The 17,440-nt window shown below is 29.7% G+C and overlaps 1 protein-coding gene across 1 annotated transcript in view; it reads left to right on the plus strand.

Annotated features, from left to right (window-relative positions):
• The window catches only part of LOC115876834, a 145,792-nt gene that overhangs the window by 48,335 nt on the left and 80,017 nt on the right, over nt 1-17,440 (plus strand). The window contains exons 3-6 of the mRNA XM_030892810.1: nt 2,667-2,914; nt 2,975-3,124; nt 6,650-6,848; nt 10,212-10,336. Of these exons, the coding sequence (XP_030748670.1) occupies nt 2,667-2,914; nt 2,975-3,124; nt 6,650-6,848; nt 10,212-10,336 (722 nt within the window). The remainder of the gene's footprint in view (nt 1-2,666; nt 2,915-2,974; nt 3,125-6,649; nt 6,849-10,211; nt 10,337-17,440) is intronic.

The following is a 17,440-nucleotide window of genomic DNA, read 5'->3' on the forward strand; positions in this document are numbered from 1 at the left end:
TTTTGAGGAATTTTAACGTCTACTCTAGAGTAGAAAATAGCCATATCTCGATGAAACTTTACCCGCCCAGAATTACTGAGTGGTCTAAGTGTGGCGCCCGTTAAAACAAACAGTTTTCAATTATATGAGGCGTTGAAATATTACCTAATCTTAATGCATGCATTTAGAGAATGAGGTTATTTTTAACTTCTTTGCCTACATGCTCTTTTGCGTGTATAATATGCTAATTCGAATGTAAATGTTTTCTTGTAAGGTGAACTGATAAAAAATAAAAATCAGTTAGTTGTTTGAAACATACGTGCGGTGAGTCAAAGAGGAATGTCTCAAATGGTCAACACGGACGTTCTATTTATTTAAAACAATTGAGTCACCACCTGGACGGAGGTCAATGTCAAACCACCGGCAGTTCTCTTGATTCTTTCAACACAATGAGCGACAAATTCGAAATAATTTTAAATTAAATCAGCACAAAAATCACCCATCTATAGTAAAGTATACTAAAAGTGTTATTCATATTGATATAATTTTAGTTCATTTGAAGGGTTTATTGTAATAACATGATATTATGCCACAAATCCATAATTCTGAATTATTACACTTTGCAGTCTTGAAAAAATATGTAAATTTAATTAATAAATTATAAATTTGAAGACGTTTCAGAGATATTTTAGTTTAACTGGCTAAGTATTTATCTAACAAATTTGTTGGATAAAACTGATTTCTGGTTAAGTGACTTATCATGTTATTACAATAAGCCCTTCATTTGTACTATACAGGCTGAGTCTAAAATACGTACAAACATTTTTAGGAATACGTCTAGGCTTTTTAAAATGCAAAAAAATTATTTTTTTCAATCAAAAAATCTATTAAGATGATTTTTTGGTTTAAAAAAAATCAATCTTAAATTACTGGGTTATTTTGGACTTATTTGAAAAATTTTTTATCGGCGTTAGCTAAGAAATTATTTGGAAAAATCGAAATAAAAATGAACTTCTACACCCTGGATCTCCGAAACGAAGCATTTTAGGTCATAAATTTATACGAACTTTTTTACTTATTTTTATCTGCAGAATATACTGCCGAAGTTTCCCGAATACAATTCGGACCACCCTGTATTTTTCAAGCATCTTTTAATGGACTATATAAAATTATTTTTCTAAAAATAATAAGATTTGTTATACAGTTTGTTATTATTTCTTGGTAATAAATATAGTTTTATATGGTTGGATGTGGAGGAGTATATTGGGTCATTCTAGACTATCTATCGTGGGTTACGTGAAAATAATGCGATATTATGTCACTTCATTTATGTATCTTAAATTCCTTCTTTAATTGGAAACGCTCAAAACGCATTTTTCCTAATACCGTTGTCGTTCTGCAGAACTCAACTAAGGAAAATAATGGGTGTTTACGACATCTTGTGAAAGTTTTTTTTATCATTTAAGCGGTTCAAATGGTTTTTCACAAAAGTCAAAGCGTAAACGACAAAAAATGGACCATAACAGGCATAGAAATAATGTAAATAGGTGAATTACACAATGCCTTTACTATCACTATCAGCATATCTTCTTTCCTATTTTTCCTTAAAAGGTTTTATGAGCGTCAACTTTCAGTTCATGCTTGGCCATTTCTGTGTGTGTATATTTTACCTACTTACTTCAAACATTACTTTTTGGACAGTCCCCTACAAGAAAAATTCTGTACGTCTTTGAGGATAACCATTTAATTCATAATTTTCAATTAAAGTTAAGCCAACAATAACTTATCATTTCATTTAGCTTTATTTTGGTGTAAGCAGGGCAGACGAAACATTCGTCCGTTGGAGACGTACTGTAGGTTTTCTTTATCGAATAATTACATACAAAAACTCGTTCAACAGATTTGGACACACAAAAATATGCCACACGCTTTTTTGGCAGATACCTGTTCAGTTTTGGTTCGAAGTCGCATTTAATAATTATGAAAATTACACATTTTCTTTTACATGCCCCAGAAAAATCTCTAAAGCTTTAAAACAAGTCCTACAATGTTTATTTTTTCTAACAGAATCACTTTTACTAGTTTTCTTGGTGCACCATTCGATAGCTGAGCTTTGAGTTAAATCATTGCGTGCTTTCTTGAGTTTTTTATTACAGTTTTTCTGCAGGATATTATTAACCTAATGAGGTATTTAGTGGTTACAACACATGTTATCATTAAGTCAGTGCAATTCCCTTTTTTCTTAGTAGAATGGGTAGTTGTGAAGACTCCAGCCTTGATTTTTCATCTTTTATAATGCCAGAAGTACTTGAGTTTGACGAAGTGGAATTTATTATTAAATTATAAATTACAGTTTTTATATGTCAGCTATTATTTGCTTGTTATAATATTAATATGCTTGTGTGAACCTTATTTCATTATCAGAATTAAATCAAACAGATCAAATTGTTTTTTTCTAAGTACCTACTTAGTTTTACAGATTTTATTAATTTATTTATATGTTAAAACTGATAAATATTTTAAACCATTAGTTATAGTAAGAACTGAACCATTAACCTCCTCAGTTGATAGGTCATTTTTAAGTGCTACCTTTTGAATTATACAACAAAACTCGATCAGTTCTAATTCGTATGTCATTTCATGATAAGAATTGATCTCTTTATTGATTTTTTTTTGTATTGTTTTAGGTTTTGAAAACTCAGCTCTGAAGAACAGTTTTTCTCTTTCATCTTTGCAACAGCCAACAAGTGAAAATACGCCGGAAAAGGGCGTGAAAACCCGCCAGTTCAACAGTTTAACGAAAAATCGGGTTAAAGCAACAGCCGTTAGAAGATCATGGGGAAGCACAGCGAGCGATCACAGGGAAGAATTTTGGTCCGTCCTGCAGGCCAATTACAACTATATAATGGACAACCAGCTTATAGATAATTGCCAAGTATTGGTCGCCTCTTAATTGTCGATAAAGTCATGATTCTAAACTGTGTTAATGTTTCAGGAAGTTAATGGAGATTTATCTATAAATACAGGAACATGGACGCTGAAAGAATTTTATTCTCAGTTCTCTGAACTCTATTCCTGGTTGAATAGCGTTCAAGAGACGATTTATGGTAAAGAAGAAAATATTACGGATAAAGCTTTGCGAGCAGTAAGATCCAGTTATATTTCTACAAAAATAGTACAAAAATAAGTCAAAATCGAAAATGTAATTTTATAACAAATATGAAATGACTATACAGGGTCCGGCAATAGTGCGTCGGACATCTGTAGCTCCTAAAATGAAAAACCTAGCAATTTTATGTTTAAGTCCAAACCTAAAGTATGTATTACGATGTATTTCAGGAAAATAATTTAACCTCTACAGGGTGGCCCAAAAAAGTATGAGTGGATGATTTAAAATCACCCTTTTTTGAAAAAAATTATTAAACATACAAGAACTGTCCTGAAATTAAAACTATATTAGTTGTTTACATTAGATGGTCTGTACTTACTTTACAGACTGTTCAAAATTCTACGCCAAACTTTCTAAAATACAAAATAATTTTTCTTGGTTTTTTTAAATGGAACACCCTGTATATTATTCTTTTAATAGATGGAAAATTAAAAAATGAACATTTTTTGTATTTAAAGTATTTCAAAGTTTTTAATGGCTTTGTAGATACATGGAGTATTATTTCATATGGCTCTTTCAACGGTAAAATACGAGAGAAAAATTATTGGGTGGCTTTGAGAAAAGTTTACTATGGAAAATGCCATATGAAATATAAAATCCCGAACATCTGTGAAACCATTAAACAGTTTGAAATACTGTAAATGCAAAAAATGTTAATTTTTCAATTATCCATTTACTAAAAAAATAGTATACAGGTTGTTCCATTTAAAAAAAAACGAAGAAAAACTATTTTATATTTTAAAAAGTTTGGCATAGAATTTTGAACACCCTGTATGGTTTAAGATTACGATATTTATAGCAAAGTAAATACAAACCAACTATAGTAAACACCTAGTATAGTTTTGATTTCAGTATATTTCTAGTACTTAAAGAAAAAATATTATAAAAGAATTATATAAAAAAAATATTATGAAGAAATACATCCTAATACATTCTTTAGGTTTGCACTTATTCAAAATTCGTAAGTGTTTTATTACAGAAGCTACAGATACCCGACGCAAAGTTGCAGGATCCATATAAAGTGCGGAAACTTTTTGATAGACACCCTGTGAAGAGTGTCCCTATTCATAATGTGTGAAGAGTATTCCCCTATTCATAAATATACGTAAAAAATAGTTTTTGATTAAAAATATGAGTGTCCTGCAGCTATACTCATAGAGTACTAGTTTTAATTTCATATATCAGAGGTTCTCTTAGCAGCTTATTTTTATTAGGACTGATTATTTAAAAACCTCAGAACTATATATGGCCATTTTTTAGATATTTATTTAGTCATTACATTTAAAAATTTTGTAAAATAGCTTGTGTGGGAACTTATGAAGTAACTTTCTCTCTAAATCTTCTTGACAAATATCTGAAAATTACTGTTGTTTTCAGATCGATATATTATGTCAGATTGAGCAGAATAATAAATGGAAAATGTTTAATACATAATGCGTTCGTAAGAAAGTTATATTAAAATTCTTGAATTCCGATTAAAACTTTATGGGATTGCAAAATGAATGGAAGAATTTATCACTTTATTTCTTGATTTAATAGAAACACATATAACAAAACAACTTATTTTTAAAATATACAGGTTTGTTCACCACATACGACACGGAGTATTGTAGCTAAACGATTAGATTTCTACAAATTGTAAGTTTTGGGTTCGTTGAAGGACTATTAGAGCTACAATTTAAAAATATTTTTACAAGATACAGAGTGTCCCAAATAAAAAGTATCACAGTTGTATTTTTTTAAATGGAACACCCTGTATATTATTACATTTTTAGTTTCTACGATTAAAATAAAGGTAAATTTGATTAAGGTTTATTACACTTAAACCTTACCGTTTATGAAATATTTTCAATTTTGTGAAATTGCAGTATACATTTTAAGGCTTCATTTCTCCGAGAGTATCAAAGTTTTTATTACTAAATATTTACTGAAGTTTATTTATTGATCATATAATAATAAAAATTTTACTACCTTATACAGAGTGTCTAAAAATTTATTTTAAATAAGTACTAGCTTTAAACGGCAATAACTTGTTTAATTTAAATGGAACACCCTGTATATTTTATAAGAATCAGATGCACAATTTAATTGTCTATCAAATTGTATTAGACCACTTTTTAACTATCCCTTCAAGTTTTCATAGAAAATGCATTTTCTTACAATTTAGACCTCATTTATCAATACCCATGGAATATTGACATTTTAGATTTTTTTAAAACAACAAATGTACAAAACGTACAGGCTAGTAATATTATCGTTTTTAGTAAAACGATAATATTACTAGCCCATTTGTATGCAAAAAGAAAACTATTTAAATCTTTATAAGAGTATACCACTAATTAAATATACCACCAGTGTTTCCGCCCAAATACTAATTAATTACATATTTAATTGTGTTCGTTAACAAATTATTCTAAATAAATGTGGATTTGAATGAGAAATCAATGTAATAATAAGTTATGAAAATGAACTTCTCTGTTGTTATAAATAAGCATTTGTCAAAAAATGAAATATCATTTTTAAGGTGTTAGTTTTTTCACCACCACACTGTCTAATGCACATTACATAATTCAGTTTTTTAGTATTTGGAGCAATTATTATTAATCAACGCAAACAGTCAATTAATGTAGTTTGAATACTGGAATCATATTAATTTGTCCTCTTTAACAAATATTTAAACAGTTTTTTTATTTTTTAATGAAATATACGAACTATATCGACAATATTAGTATCCGTACTCTTTAAAAATTTGGTACATCTTTAAAAATAATCTAAAATGTCAGTATTCCATGGGTATATTGATAAATGAGTTCTAAATTACAAGAAAATGCATTTTCTACGGAAACTTGAAGAGATAGGTAAAAAATGGTATAATACAATTTGATACAAAATTAAATTGTGCATCTGATTCTCATAAAATATACAGGCTGTTCCATTTAAATTAAACAAGTTATTGCCGTTTAAAGCTAATAATTATTTAAAATAAATTTTTAGACACTCTGTATGGTAGTAAAATTTTTATTATTACAACACAATAACGATCAATAAATAAACTTCAAATATGTTTAGTATTAAGAACTTTGATACCCTCGGAGAAATGAAGCCTTAAATGCCAAATACTGCAATTTCAGAAAATTGAAAAATATTTCAAAAACGGCTAAGGTTTAAGTGTAATAAACCTTAATCAAATTTACCTTTATTTTAATCGTAGAAACTAAAAATGTAATAATATACAGGGTGTTCCATTTAAAAAAATACAACTGTGATACTTTTTATTTGGGACACTCTGTATCTTGTAAAAATATTTTTAAATTGTAGCTCTAATAGTCCTTCAACGAACCCAAAACTTACAATTTGTAAAAATCTAATCGTTTAGCTACAATATTCCGTGTCGTATGTGGTGAACAACCCTGTATATAATATTTTTTAAATAAATTAAAAAGTGACTGAAGTATATTATGGTATTGACTCTTGTAAGATTATTTTGAATATTTTTTTCAGCGTTGTGTGAACAAGGTCCTCGAAAAAAGCTCGTCCCTTAAATTATTCAACGATCAAGCTAGTCAACTCGTGCAATTGTATCCAGAGGTTCAGGAAGAGGTAGGATGGAGGGCAACTCACCTAAATTCCAAATGGGATTCTATTCTGAGTATTTTGGGTCCGTCAGATTGCGAAATGTGCGACCAAGATACTTGTTTAGGTAAAAATGAAGTTGAATTTCAAAAATAACAAATCTGAACGCATTAAAAAACATTTTTTTCTGGTTGTACTGCAATAAATGTATTTTTTAAATAATCCTTATAAATAATACCACATTTTGAAATTTAAGTAACGTAACAGAATCATGTTTCTTTACATAAATTTAATGCTATTTTACGTGCAGAGATAGTGCTATAGGTTTGTCAGTTGCAAACATTTTTGTTCTTTCAAAGTGTGTCTCAGTTTGAGCTAACATATTAATGGCATCCCCAAAGAGTCTACTCCAGGAGTTTTGTCAAAAGCGAAAGACATTTATTTTGGTAATAAATAATTTGAATTTCAAAAATATCAAATCTGGACCAATTAAAACGTTTTTTCTGGTTGTGATACGACAAATATACTTTTTAAAAATTATATTCCTATTAATAACATCACATTTTCCTTGATAAAAATTTTTAGAGGACAAGAAAAATGTGATACGAGTAAATATAATATTAAAATATAAAAATAAGGACGCTCAATCATTAAAATATCTCCTATAGCGCCATCTATTTTCAACTGACTGAAGCTTGCAATTTAAATACAGAATCATGTTTTTTTACATGATTGATTTACATGATGAGCATTTATCGTTAATAAAAAATAATTATAACGAAGTGTGCAATGAAGATACTTGTTTATGTAAAAAAATAATCTGAAATTGAAAAATATCAAATATGGATGCATTAAATTACGTTTTTTTCTGATTATAATGCGACAAATATATTTTTTAAAAATTATATACTTATAAATATCATGACATTTTCCTTGATAACATTTTTAGAGGACAAGCAAAATGTGATACAAGTAAATATAATATTAAAATATAAAAATAAGGACGCTCAATCATTAAAATATATCCTATAGCGCCATCTATTTACAACTGACTGAAGCTTGAAATTTAAGTAACAGAATCATGTTTTTTTACATAAATTTAATGCTATTTTACGGGTAGAGATGGTGCTATAGTCTTGCCAGTTTCAAAATTTTTGCTCTTTCAAAGCGTGTCTCAATATGAGCATTTATCGTTAATAAAAAATAATTATAACGAAGTGTGCAATGAAGATACTTGTTTATGTAAAAAAATAATCTGAAATTGAAAAATATCAAATATGGATGTATTAAATTGCGTTTTTTTCTGATTATAATGCGACAAATATATTTTTTAAAAATTATATACCTACTTATAAATATCATGACATTTTCCTTGATAAGATTTTTAGAGGACAAGCAAAATGTGATACAAGTAAATATAATATTAAAATATAAAAATAAGGACGGTCAATCATTAAAATATATCCTATAGCGCCATCTATTTACAACTGACTGAAGCTTGAAATTTAAGTAACAGAATCATGTTTTTTTACATAAATTTAATGCTATTTTACGGGTAGAGATGGTGTTATAGTATTGCCAGTTTCAAAATTTTTGCTCTTTCAAGGCGTGTCTCAATATGAGCATTTATCGTTAATAAAAAATAATTATAACGAAGTGTGCAAGGAAGATACTTGTTTAATTGTTTATGTAAAAAAATAATCTGAAATTGAAAAATATCAAATATGGATGCATTAAATTACGTTTTTTTTTATTATAATGCGACAAATATATTTTTTAAAAATTATATACTTATAAATATCATGACATTTTCCTTGATAACATTTTTAGAGGACAAGCAAAATGTGATACAAGTAAATATAATATTAAAATATAAAAATAAGGACGCTCAATCATTAAAATGTATCCTATAGCGCCATCTATTTTCAACTGACTGAAGCTTGAAATTTAAGTACAGAATCATATTTTTTTACATGATTGATTTACATGATGAGCATTTATCGTTAATAAAAAATAATTACAACGAAGTGTGCAATGAAGATACTTGTTTATGTAAAAAAATAATCTGAAATTGAAAAATATCAAATATGGATGCATTAAATTACGTTTTTTTCTGGTTATAATGCGACAAATATATTTTTTTAAAATTATATACTTATAAATATCATGACATTTTCCTTGATAACATTTTTAGAGGACAAGCAAAATGTGATACAAGTAAATATAATATTAAAATATAAAAATAAGGAGGGTCAATCATTAAAATATATCCTATAGCGCCATCTATTTACAACTGACTGAAGCTTGAAATTTAAGTAACAGAATCATGTTTTTTACATAAATTTAATGCTATTTTACGGGTAGAGATGGTGCTATAGTATTGCCAGTTTCAAAATTTTTGTTCTTTCAAAGTGTGTCTCAATACGAGCTAAAATATTCATGGGTTTCTCAAAATAAAAAAAAAAGACCTGGGAGTGAGTCTAACAAAACTAGGAGATAATTTAAAGTTAACAAAAAAGAATTATACAAAAATACCAAATATCGACGCATTAAATAACGTTTTTTTCTGATTATAATGCGACAAATATATTTTTTTTAAATTGTATTCTTAGAAATAACTTACATTTTCCTTGATAAACATTTTAGAGGACAAGAAAAATGTGATACAAGTCAATATAATTTTAAAATATAAAAGTAAGGACGGTCAATCATTAAAATATCTCCTATAGCGCCATCTATTTTCAATTGACTGAAGCTTGTAATTTAAGTAACATAACAAAACCCTGTTTCTTTACATAAATTTAATGCTATTTTACAGGCAGAGATGGTGCTACTTTAGTCTAATGCTTTGCCATGACTGTAGATGGTGCTACTTTTATATTATTTTGTGTAAATTGAGTTGCATATCCAATTTTTCTGACGTAATTATATTAAATTGATTATATTTTTATCATTGGACATTGATAGAGAAATCAGTAACTTAATAAATTATATAAGTATTTTTCTATGCCTTAATATTTATTTTAGACTTTTAGTCGTTTGTTTACCTTAAAAAATTGGAAGGTCACTTTATAAAAACTAGTTTTCAGTTTTTACATGACATCCGAAGCTCATCAAACAATTCAAGCATAAAATATAAGAAAACCATTAAACTAGTTTATTGGAAAAAGTTTTAGGATGCTTTCAAGAAATTCAAAGGCGAATATACATTTGCTTAATGATCAATAATTAATATCTGTTAAAAAATAGAATTTTTATTAGGTTTTCTATCTGTCTTTATTAATGAAAAAAATGGTCGGAAGTTTGGAATTCTCATAATATACGATTTAGTAAAAATTTAGGTCAGACGATTTTAGATTTCCATCAGTAGGCGTTAAGTTAAACTGTAAATATTGAGATTAGGGATACGTGCCGTCATTTAACACTAACATAAAACGATGATGGCATTATGGTGTTCTGCATATGTAATGGAAAATGTTTTTCCTTTCAGATATCGACCACGAACTAAAATGTCTGAGGAGCTGGTTCAAGATAATGGAATCTTGTTTGCAGCCTCTGGATTTCAGAGCCAAATACACTAAGACTGAAATTGAAACAAAAGCCTTAGAATTAAATGTAAGTGCATTGACTTTAAAATACATTTTTCTAAAGCCCTACTGATAATACTTATTTTTGCTGTATACTTATATCAGACTGCTGAATCACATTATCAGAGATAATGATGCAGTCTTTCAGATTTTAGCCCAAAATTATTTAAAGAATTTTTTTAAAAAATATATTTAGAAGGGCCTTTATTATATAGCATTTTAAATAGTTCTATTATTTTTTTTATTAAAATTGATTTGTATTCATTGATTCATAAAATAAATGAGGTCTAAATGAAACATTATTCCTATACTAGTTATGAAACAGTACTGGGCAATTCTAGTTGTCGTTACCATCTCTCAACAACAAATTTAGAATAATGACAAGCAAAAAACGCTCTTTAATAGATTAGATCACAATGCATAATAACATACTTGTTTTAAGTAAAGCCATTAGTTAGATGTGGCATTGATATGAAATTATTTAAGAGCAAAGAGAGTGCATTCGAGGCAGATTTCCGCATTTTTCATAAATATTCTAATTTTTTGGATACAGGGTGTTTCAAAACAAATGCGAAAAACTTCAGGGGGCGATTCCTTGTTCAAAATAAAGGGTAGTTTGCTTTATAAACGTTGGGTCAAAAGTCAACCATTAGGGAGATATCGCGGTACAAAGATGGCGGAAAAATAATGTTTTTATTTTTTATCTTGAAAACGAAAAGAGATAGACTAATGAAATTTTACGGAAGCATTACTGTTATGAAAACACACTTTCTGGTAATTTTTTCACTTTTTTAAAAAATGAAGGGTTGAAATAAACTACCCCTATCAATCTTGTTAATGAAATTTAAAGAAAAATCTTATCAAACACATGCAAAAAAAATTAATTTTGATAGTTTAGTTTATTTAGAAACTTTTTTATCTCTTGTGTTTTTTTGATAAAACTCACCGATTTGAAATTAAAAAATAAAATGTAAAGCATTACATGTCAGGACAAAAAACATTTTTTAGATAAAGAATCTAGTGGGCAGCTGTAATTTTTTTAGAAAAAAATCTAGTCGGCCGCTGTCACTTTTTAGGATGTTTCTATTATTTTATTTGACATTACCCTACTGCAATACGTTATTATCTAGATTATTATTATTATCATTATTATCACTAGATTCTTAATCTAAAAATATTTTTAGTCCTGACTTGTAATGCTTTACATTTTATTTTTTAATTTCAAATCGGTGAGTTTTATAAAAAAAATACAAGAGATAAAAAAAGTTTCTAAGCAAACTAAACTATCCAAATTAATTTTTTTGCATGTGTTTGATAAGATTTTTCTTTAAATTTCGCTAACAAGAATGATAGGGGTAGTTTATTTCAACCCCTTCCACTCATTTTAAAAAAGTGAAAAAATTACCAGAAAGTGTGTTTTCATAACAATAATGCTTCCATAAAATTTCATTAGTCTATCTCTTTTCGTTTTCAAGATAAAAAATAAGAACATTATTTTTCCGCCATCTTTGTACCGCGATATCTCCCTAACGGTTGACTTTTGACCCAACGTTTATGAAGCAAACTACCCTTTATTTTGAACAAGGAATCACCCCCTGAAGTTTTTCGCATTTGTTTTGAAACACCCTGTATATTGCTTGAAATTACGAAATTAGCCATCAATTTTAACTCAAAGTTCAATTGTTTACATTGTGTGCTTTGCATGCGATTAAAAACTTGTTTGTCATGCTTATAATATACTTTCGCAGGTAGGTTTATTAAGAATAAAGGACATTCACCCTTCGGAGCGAACAATCATCTTCCGTAGGGGTAACTTGGCCTTTATGTTTCAAGACTGTGCCCTTCGCATTTTATTATACTGACATCCGTTTCGATTTTGCCGTCTTTTATTGTTACCTAAACTCATCAAAATTGGGGTATCAAAATTAAAAAAAATGAAATAAAGATTTCTGGTGTTAGCAAGTGATGTTTCTCTGGTTGTCAAAGAAATACATACATTTTGTTAACAAATGTAGGTAAATTATTTCAAGCCGGGATACATTTACATTTCAAAGTGATTTTAAATATGGTAATGAGAGGAAGTCAGTCACGCAAAATACTTTTGATTTTTCCTTCTCAACACTGTGAACGTAAGTTTCTTTGTAGGTACGTTTAAAGCTGGATTGAAAGGCAAATGAAGTTTGACAATCCGAGAAAATTTTACTACCAATCTCTGTATTTGTCCACTGAATATAAAACGACTTAACTAATTCAGAATTTACATATAATGGCATCATTACTGAGAGAAAACTCGTTACAAAATTATTCTGGCTAATTAAATTACAAAGACATGCCTCCAGAGTCATCTAGATTAAATTTGAAATTTGTCTGTTGTTTTCGCAACATTAAGCAGGAAGTTAACGTGTTATGTGCACATTTTTATATCGATTTATACAGGTATCCTAACGAGCGAGCGCTTACGTAAAGCAATATCTAAAGCTTAATTCAACAATGAGAAGAAAAAAACGGATAAGCACACTTGTGGGAGCTTTCTTCCTAAATTAGAAATGACGCGTTACGTTTTGCAGGTTTGCAGAGAGGAAGTTGACACACTGGTTAATATTCTAAAGTTTATTCTTGAATAGTTATAATTATGATTCTTAAAAACAGTGGCGTGCTTCAGGTTTTAACATCACATCCCCAGAAAGACACCATGATATGCGAAACAACAGCTGAAGAGGAGTGACTACTTTCAATATTCGCCCTAAACTACTTTCAAGTCTTAGTTTTCTTGGTATTTTTTGGTTGAGCAACCTTTTTTCCATTGGATTTGTAATAGCTTTGGACATAGCTTGATGTTTAAGAAAATCCATACATCCCATTATTTGTAAAAAAAATTGTATTTGACAACTAATACATTTTTTTATGTATATATAAATTCGGGTCAGAACGTCCTACGACGTTGTACGATGCCTAACTTCCACCCTGTGCGATTTTCCCATCGATCTTCGGTCAGATTTTTCTCGCTCATCGACCTTCTTATTCCTTCCATCCATGTTTTCTTGGGACGTCCTCTCTTTCGTTTACCAGGTGGTATCCAATGAATGACTTGTTTTGGAATTCTTTCATTGTGCATTCTCTGAACGTGGCCGTACCATATTAATTGTTTTTGTTCTATATCATTTACTATTGTTCCCTCTATTCCCATCTGTTGTCTAATGTCTTCATTTCTGATCTTATCCCTCCGTGAAATTCTCATTGCTCTTCTAATCGCGTCCATTTCTGTTGTCTCTAATTTCTTTTTATTCCTTTCAGTGAGTCGCCATGTTTCACATCCATAGAGTAATATGCTATTAACTAGTGTCTCGTATATATTATATTTCCTGTTTTTTGTAATTTCAGTACTCCATAGAATGCCATTTATGCATCTGATAACTCTTCGTGCCTCTATTACTCTGTTGTTTATTTCTCTATCGTCCGTTCCATCTCCTGTAAATATCGATCCCAGGTACCTGTAATCTTCACATGCCCTAATTTCCGTATTATTGTCCAAAATAAGATTTTCTGTATTGGATCCAATTGGAAGGTGTTTTGTTTTTTCTGTATTTACTGTGAGACCCCATTTAGCGTATTCTTCAATTATTTTCTGCACCATATATTCCATGTCATCTTTGTCGTTTGCAATTATGGCCTGGTCGTCTGCAAATTGCAAGGTGTATAGGCATATGTCATTTAGTTCTATACCCATTCCGTTACATTTTCTTTTCCATAGATATAAGGCCTTGGTAATATAAATTTTAAATAGTGTTGGGGATATACAGCAACACTGTCGGAGCCCTTTAGTGATAGAAATTTCCTCTGAGAGACCGTTGACCGTTTTTATTTGTGATTTTCCTCCATGGTAAAGATTTTGTACAGCTTTTATCAGAGCTGCGTTAATTCTTGGTTCGTGCAATACTTCCCATAATTTTATTATTGGTACTGTATCATATGCTTTTTGTAGATCGATGAATGTTATATGAACTTCCTGGTTCATTGCAGATTTCTTCTCGATGATCTGTTTCAACGCAAAGATATTATCTGTACATGATCTTCCGCTTCTGAAACCATTCTGCTCTTCTTCTTCGTAGCTGGAGTATTCCTCTTCAATTAAGTTCCTCAGTATCCTTCCATAGAGGCGACTCATAGTACTGGTGACCGAAATTCCCCTGTAGTTATTGGGATCCTTCCTTGAGCTCTTTTTATATATAGAGGAGATATATGCTTTTTTCCACTGTTCTGATACTGGATGACCATTTAAGCACTGGTTAACTATGTCTGTTAACATTCTAAACAGTTTTTTGCTTCCAGATTTTATGAGTTCCGCATATACTCCCTCTGGGCCACATGCTCTTCCATTCTTTAAAGACATTATAGATGTCTTTATTTTGTTGGTATCCACGTAGATTTCCTCTCCTTCAATGTTTATTTCTGGCTGTGGCGGTTCTTGATACTCAGGTCTGTTCTCTGACAACAATTTGGAATAATATTTCACCCATTCTTTGTTGGTTATTATTTTTATAGGGGCTGACTCCTGTTCTGTTGTTGTTGTTTTTATAAATCTCCATACTTCCGTATTCCTTCTTCCGCCTATATACGTATTAATTTCTTTGCATTTGTCATCCCACACTTTATTCTTTTCTTCTTTTACCATTCTCCTCACCTCATTTTTCTTGTCATTATAAGTGCGCTTGTCTAGTTCAGATTTCGAATTTAGCCATTTCAAATACAGTATCTTTTTTTCCTCTACAAGTTTTTCAAGTTCATCAGTCCACCACAACTTTCTGCTCTTTCGTCTCGCTTTTATTCCTAATGCTTCCTCTGCGGCTCCATGAATACTGTCAATTATATTATTGTATGTTAGGTGAAAAGGCCTTTCCGAATCTTCTATAAGTTTTTCAAGCCTGTTCTGGTAAAGATATTTGACGCTGTCATGCATTAGACTTTCTAAATTATATCTTACTGTGGTAACTGGCTTCGTTCTTCCTGTTTCCTTTTGATTGTTTTGTTTAATTTGATATGGTGGAAAGAGAATTTTTGATCTTAAAAGGTAATGGTCTGAGTGGTGTCCGGTGCCCCTTAGGATTCTTACATTTTTTTATGTACTTATGGCAAATTAGAACATACCTAACTTAATTTTATGTCTATAAATATCAACGAATATCCGATTTACAAACTCATTTAAACATATATCTCGTATCAAATCTTCTATGAAGAATGTCAAGATCATTTAAAAAGGAAATTAATTGACTTCCAGCAGAGGCTGCTGAAGTGAAATCGAGATGACACCTTTTTTCAGATACTACAGATTAAAAATAAATGAATATAGGAGCTTATACGAACCAGTTTAGTAGAGAGCCTTATATAGAGTTCAAAAAAGCTTCACAATTTTTTTTATGGTCTTTAGTAAAAGTGCTTAAGCAAATTAGCAAGATATTGATTGACAAATACAGAATCGGTCAGTCTGTGTTACACGCTAGGTCAAATACTAACAAAAAAAAGAAGCCAAGAAATGAAGTAATAATCGCGTTTATAAATTTGTAGGCATCCAACTTCAGAATGAGTAATTTCTATATGTCGCCTGATACACTTTTAGAGTTTCAGTTCTTGAATGTATATTTAGAGATTCGTAAATTGGGATCGATGACTGGGTTGCCAGATTTTCGACATTGTTTTTTTGGAAGGCAAATTAATATTGAGGCGTATCGAGTACCTTCGGGAATTGAAAGAATTTTCGTTCGATGTTTAATACAAAAACAGTTAGACAGATCGAGGTGTAAAATCCGTGAATCTATTTGAACGTTTCAAACGACATTCGTGTATAGGTTTTCTCCGCCACGCAGAGGTTAGTTACACTTCTTTTTGCCTTTGGATTGGCTTTTTAATTAACATCTACACCAACAGCAAATAATGGTCGTTTAGAGAGACAATTCTAGACATTATTTATTTTCCGGTATGAGAGTATGGTAATTACTCATCTAAGGAAAACCTTTTTACAAATTTCGGAAGAACTGAATAAAAATATTTACATGATTTATTAATAAATAAAAAGCTTTGAAAAAGAAGCCAGTAAAAAAATATGAGGGTCGAGATATAAATAAAAAATAATGTGACATGGAAATAAAAATACTTTGACCCAGAATATTATGAAAATTCTGAAACTTACATCGAATCAATTTGATATGTTCCCATTATTGAATAAACAGGAGAAAAGAAATGATTTGGAACAAGTATTATAATTATACAACGTAATTTCCTTTTTTTTTATCCTAGCACCTGTTGCTACAGTTTGACATTCAAAGAAACTACAGGAAAAATCATGCCGCAATAAATGTTAATATTTTTTAGAAGCAGGAAGTGACTGACTATTTGCATTAGATGCGCTCTGCTGCAAAATTGCTAAAAACCTTTGTCATGTTCGCTTTTAATGATTTAAAATATACATGAATAATATTAGTTTGCGAAAGAGCACTTAATTTTCTTTTCTTGGTTATATTCTAAAAACCGCATTTAGTCGGACATTTAGCTAGGTAGTTTTGTCAGCTTTAGATTTCACTTTTTTTACATTAAATAATTTATCAATAATAATTATTATTTATTCAGACGTAAATATATTATCTGCAAAATATTATTGTATTTTCACAAAAGCACTGAAATTTCACATAATTAATGCCCTGAAATTACAAAATGCTCTAAATATATCCAAAAATACAAGACTATTATTGTTTGGTTGAAAGAAATAATGCTCAACAGTAAAAAGTGAGTGTTGTCCATTCCAGAAGTGGACGTAATATTTGCAAAATATACTAAAAATCCCGGAAATCCTAACTTATAAAGATTTTAGTTTCCTGAAACTTGTAGAGCCTTTAATTTTCAGTGCGAACGTAGATATACCAGGGAACATAGACTCATTAAATACGTTCAAAGATACTATGTTCACTTTTAGAATGGAACAGCGCACAGTACTGTAATATAAAAAAATAGTGAGTGCATGTAAGGACTTGTCCCTCCTGAGAATGAACATCATGTCTCCAAAATATTGTAGCATGTTCATGAACTCACTAAAAACTTACACAATAAATCTAAAAATTCCCTGAAACTCGTAGTTTCTTTA

Source organism: Sitophilus oryzae, unplaced genomic scaffold (assembly GCF_002938485.1).
Source record: "Sitophilus oryzae breed Bouriz unplaced genomic scaffold, Soryzae_2.0 scaffold_1440_pilon_pilon, whole genome shotgun sequence".
NCBI lineage: Eukaryota > Metazoa > Arthropoda > Insecta > Coleoptera > Curculionidae > Sitophilus > Sitophilus oryzae.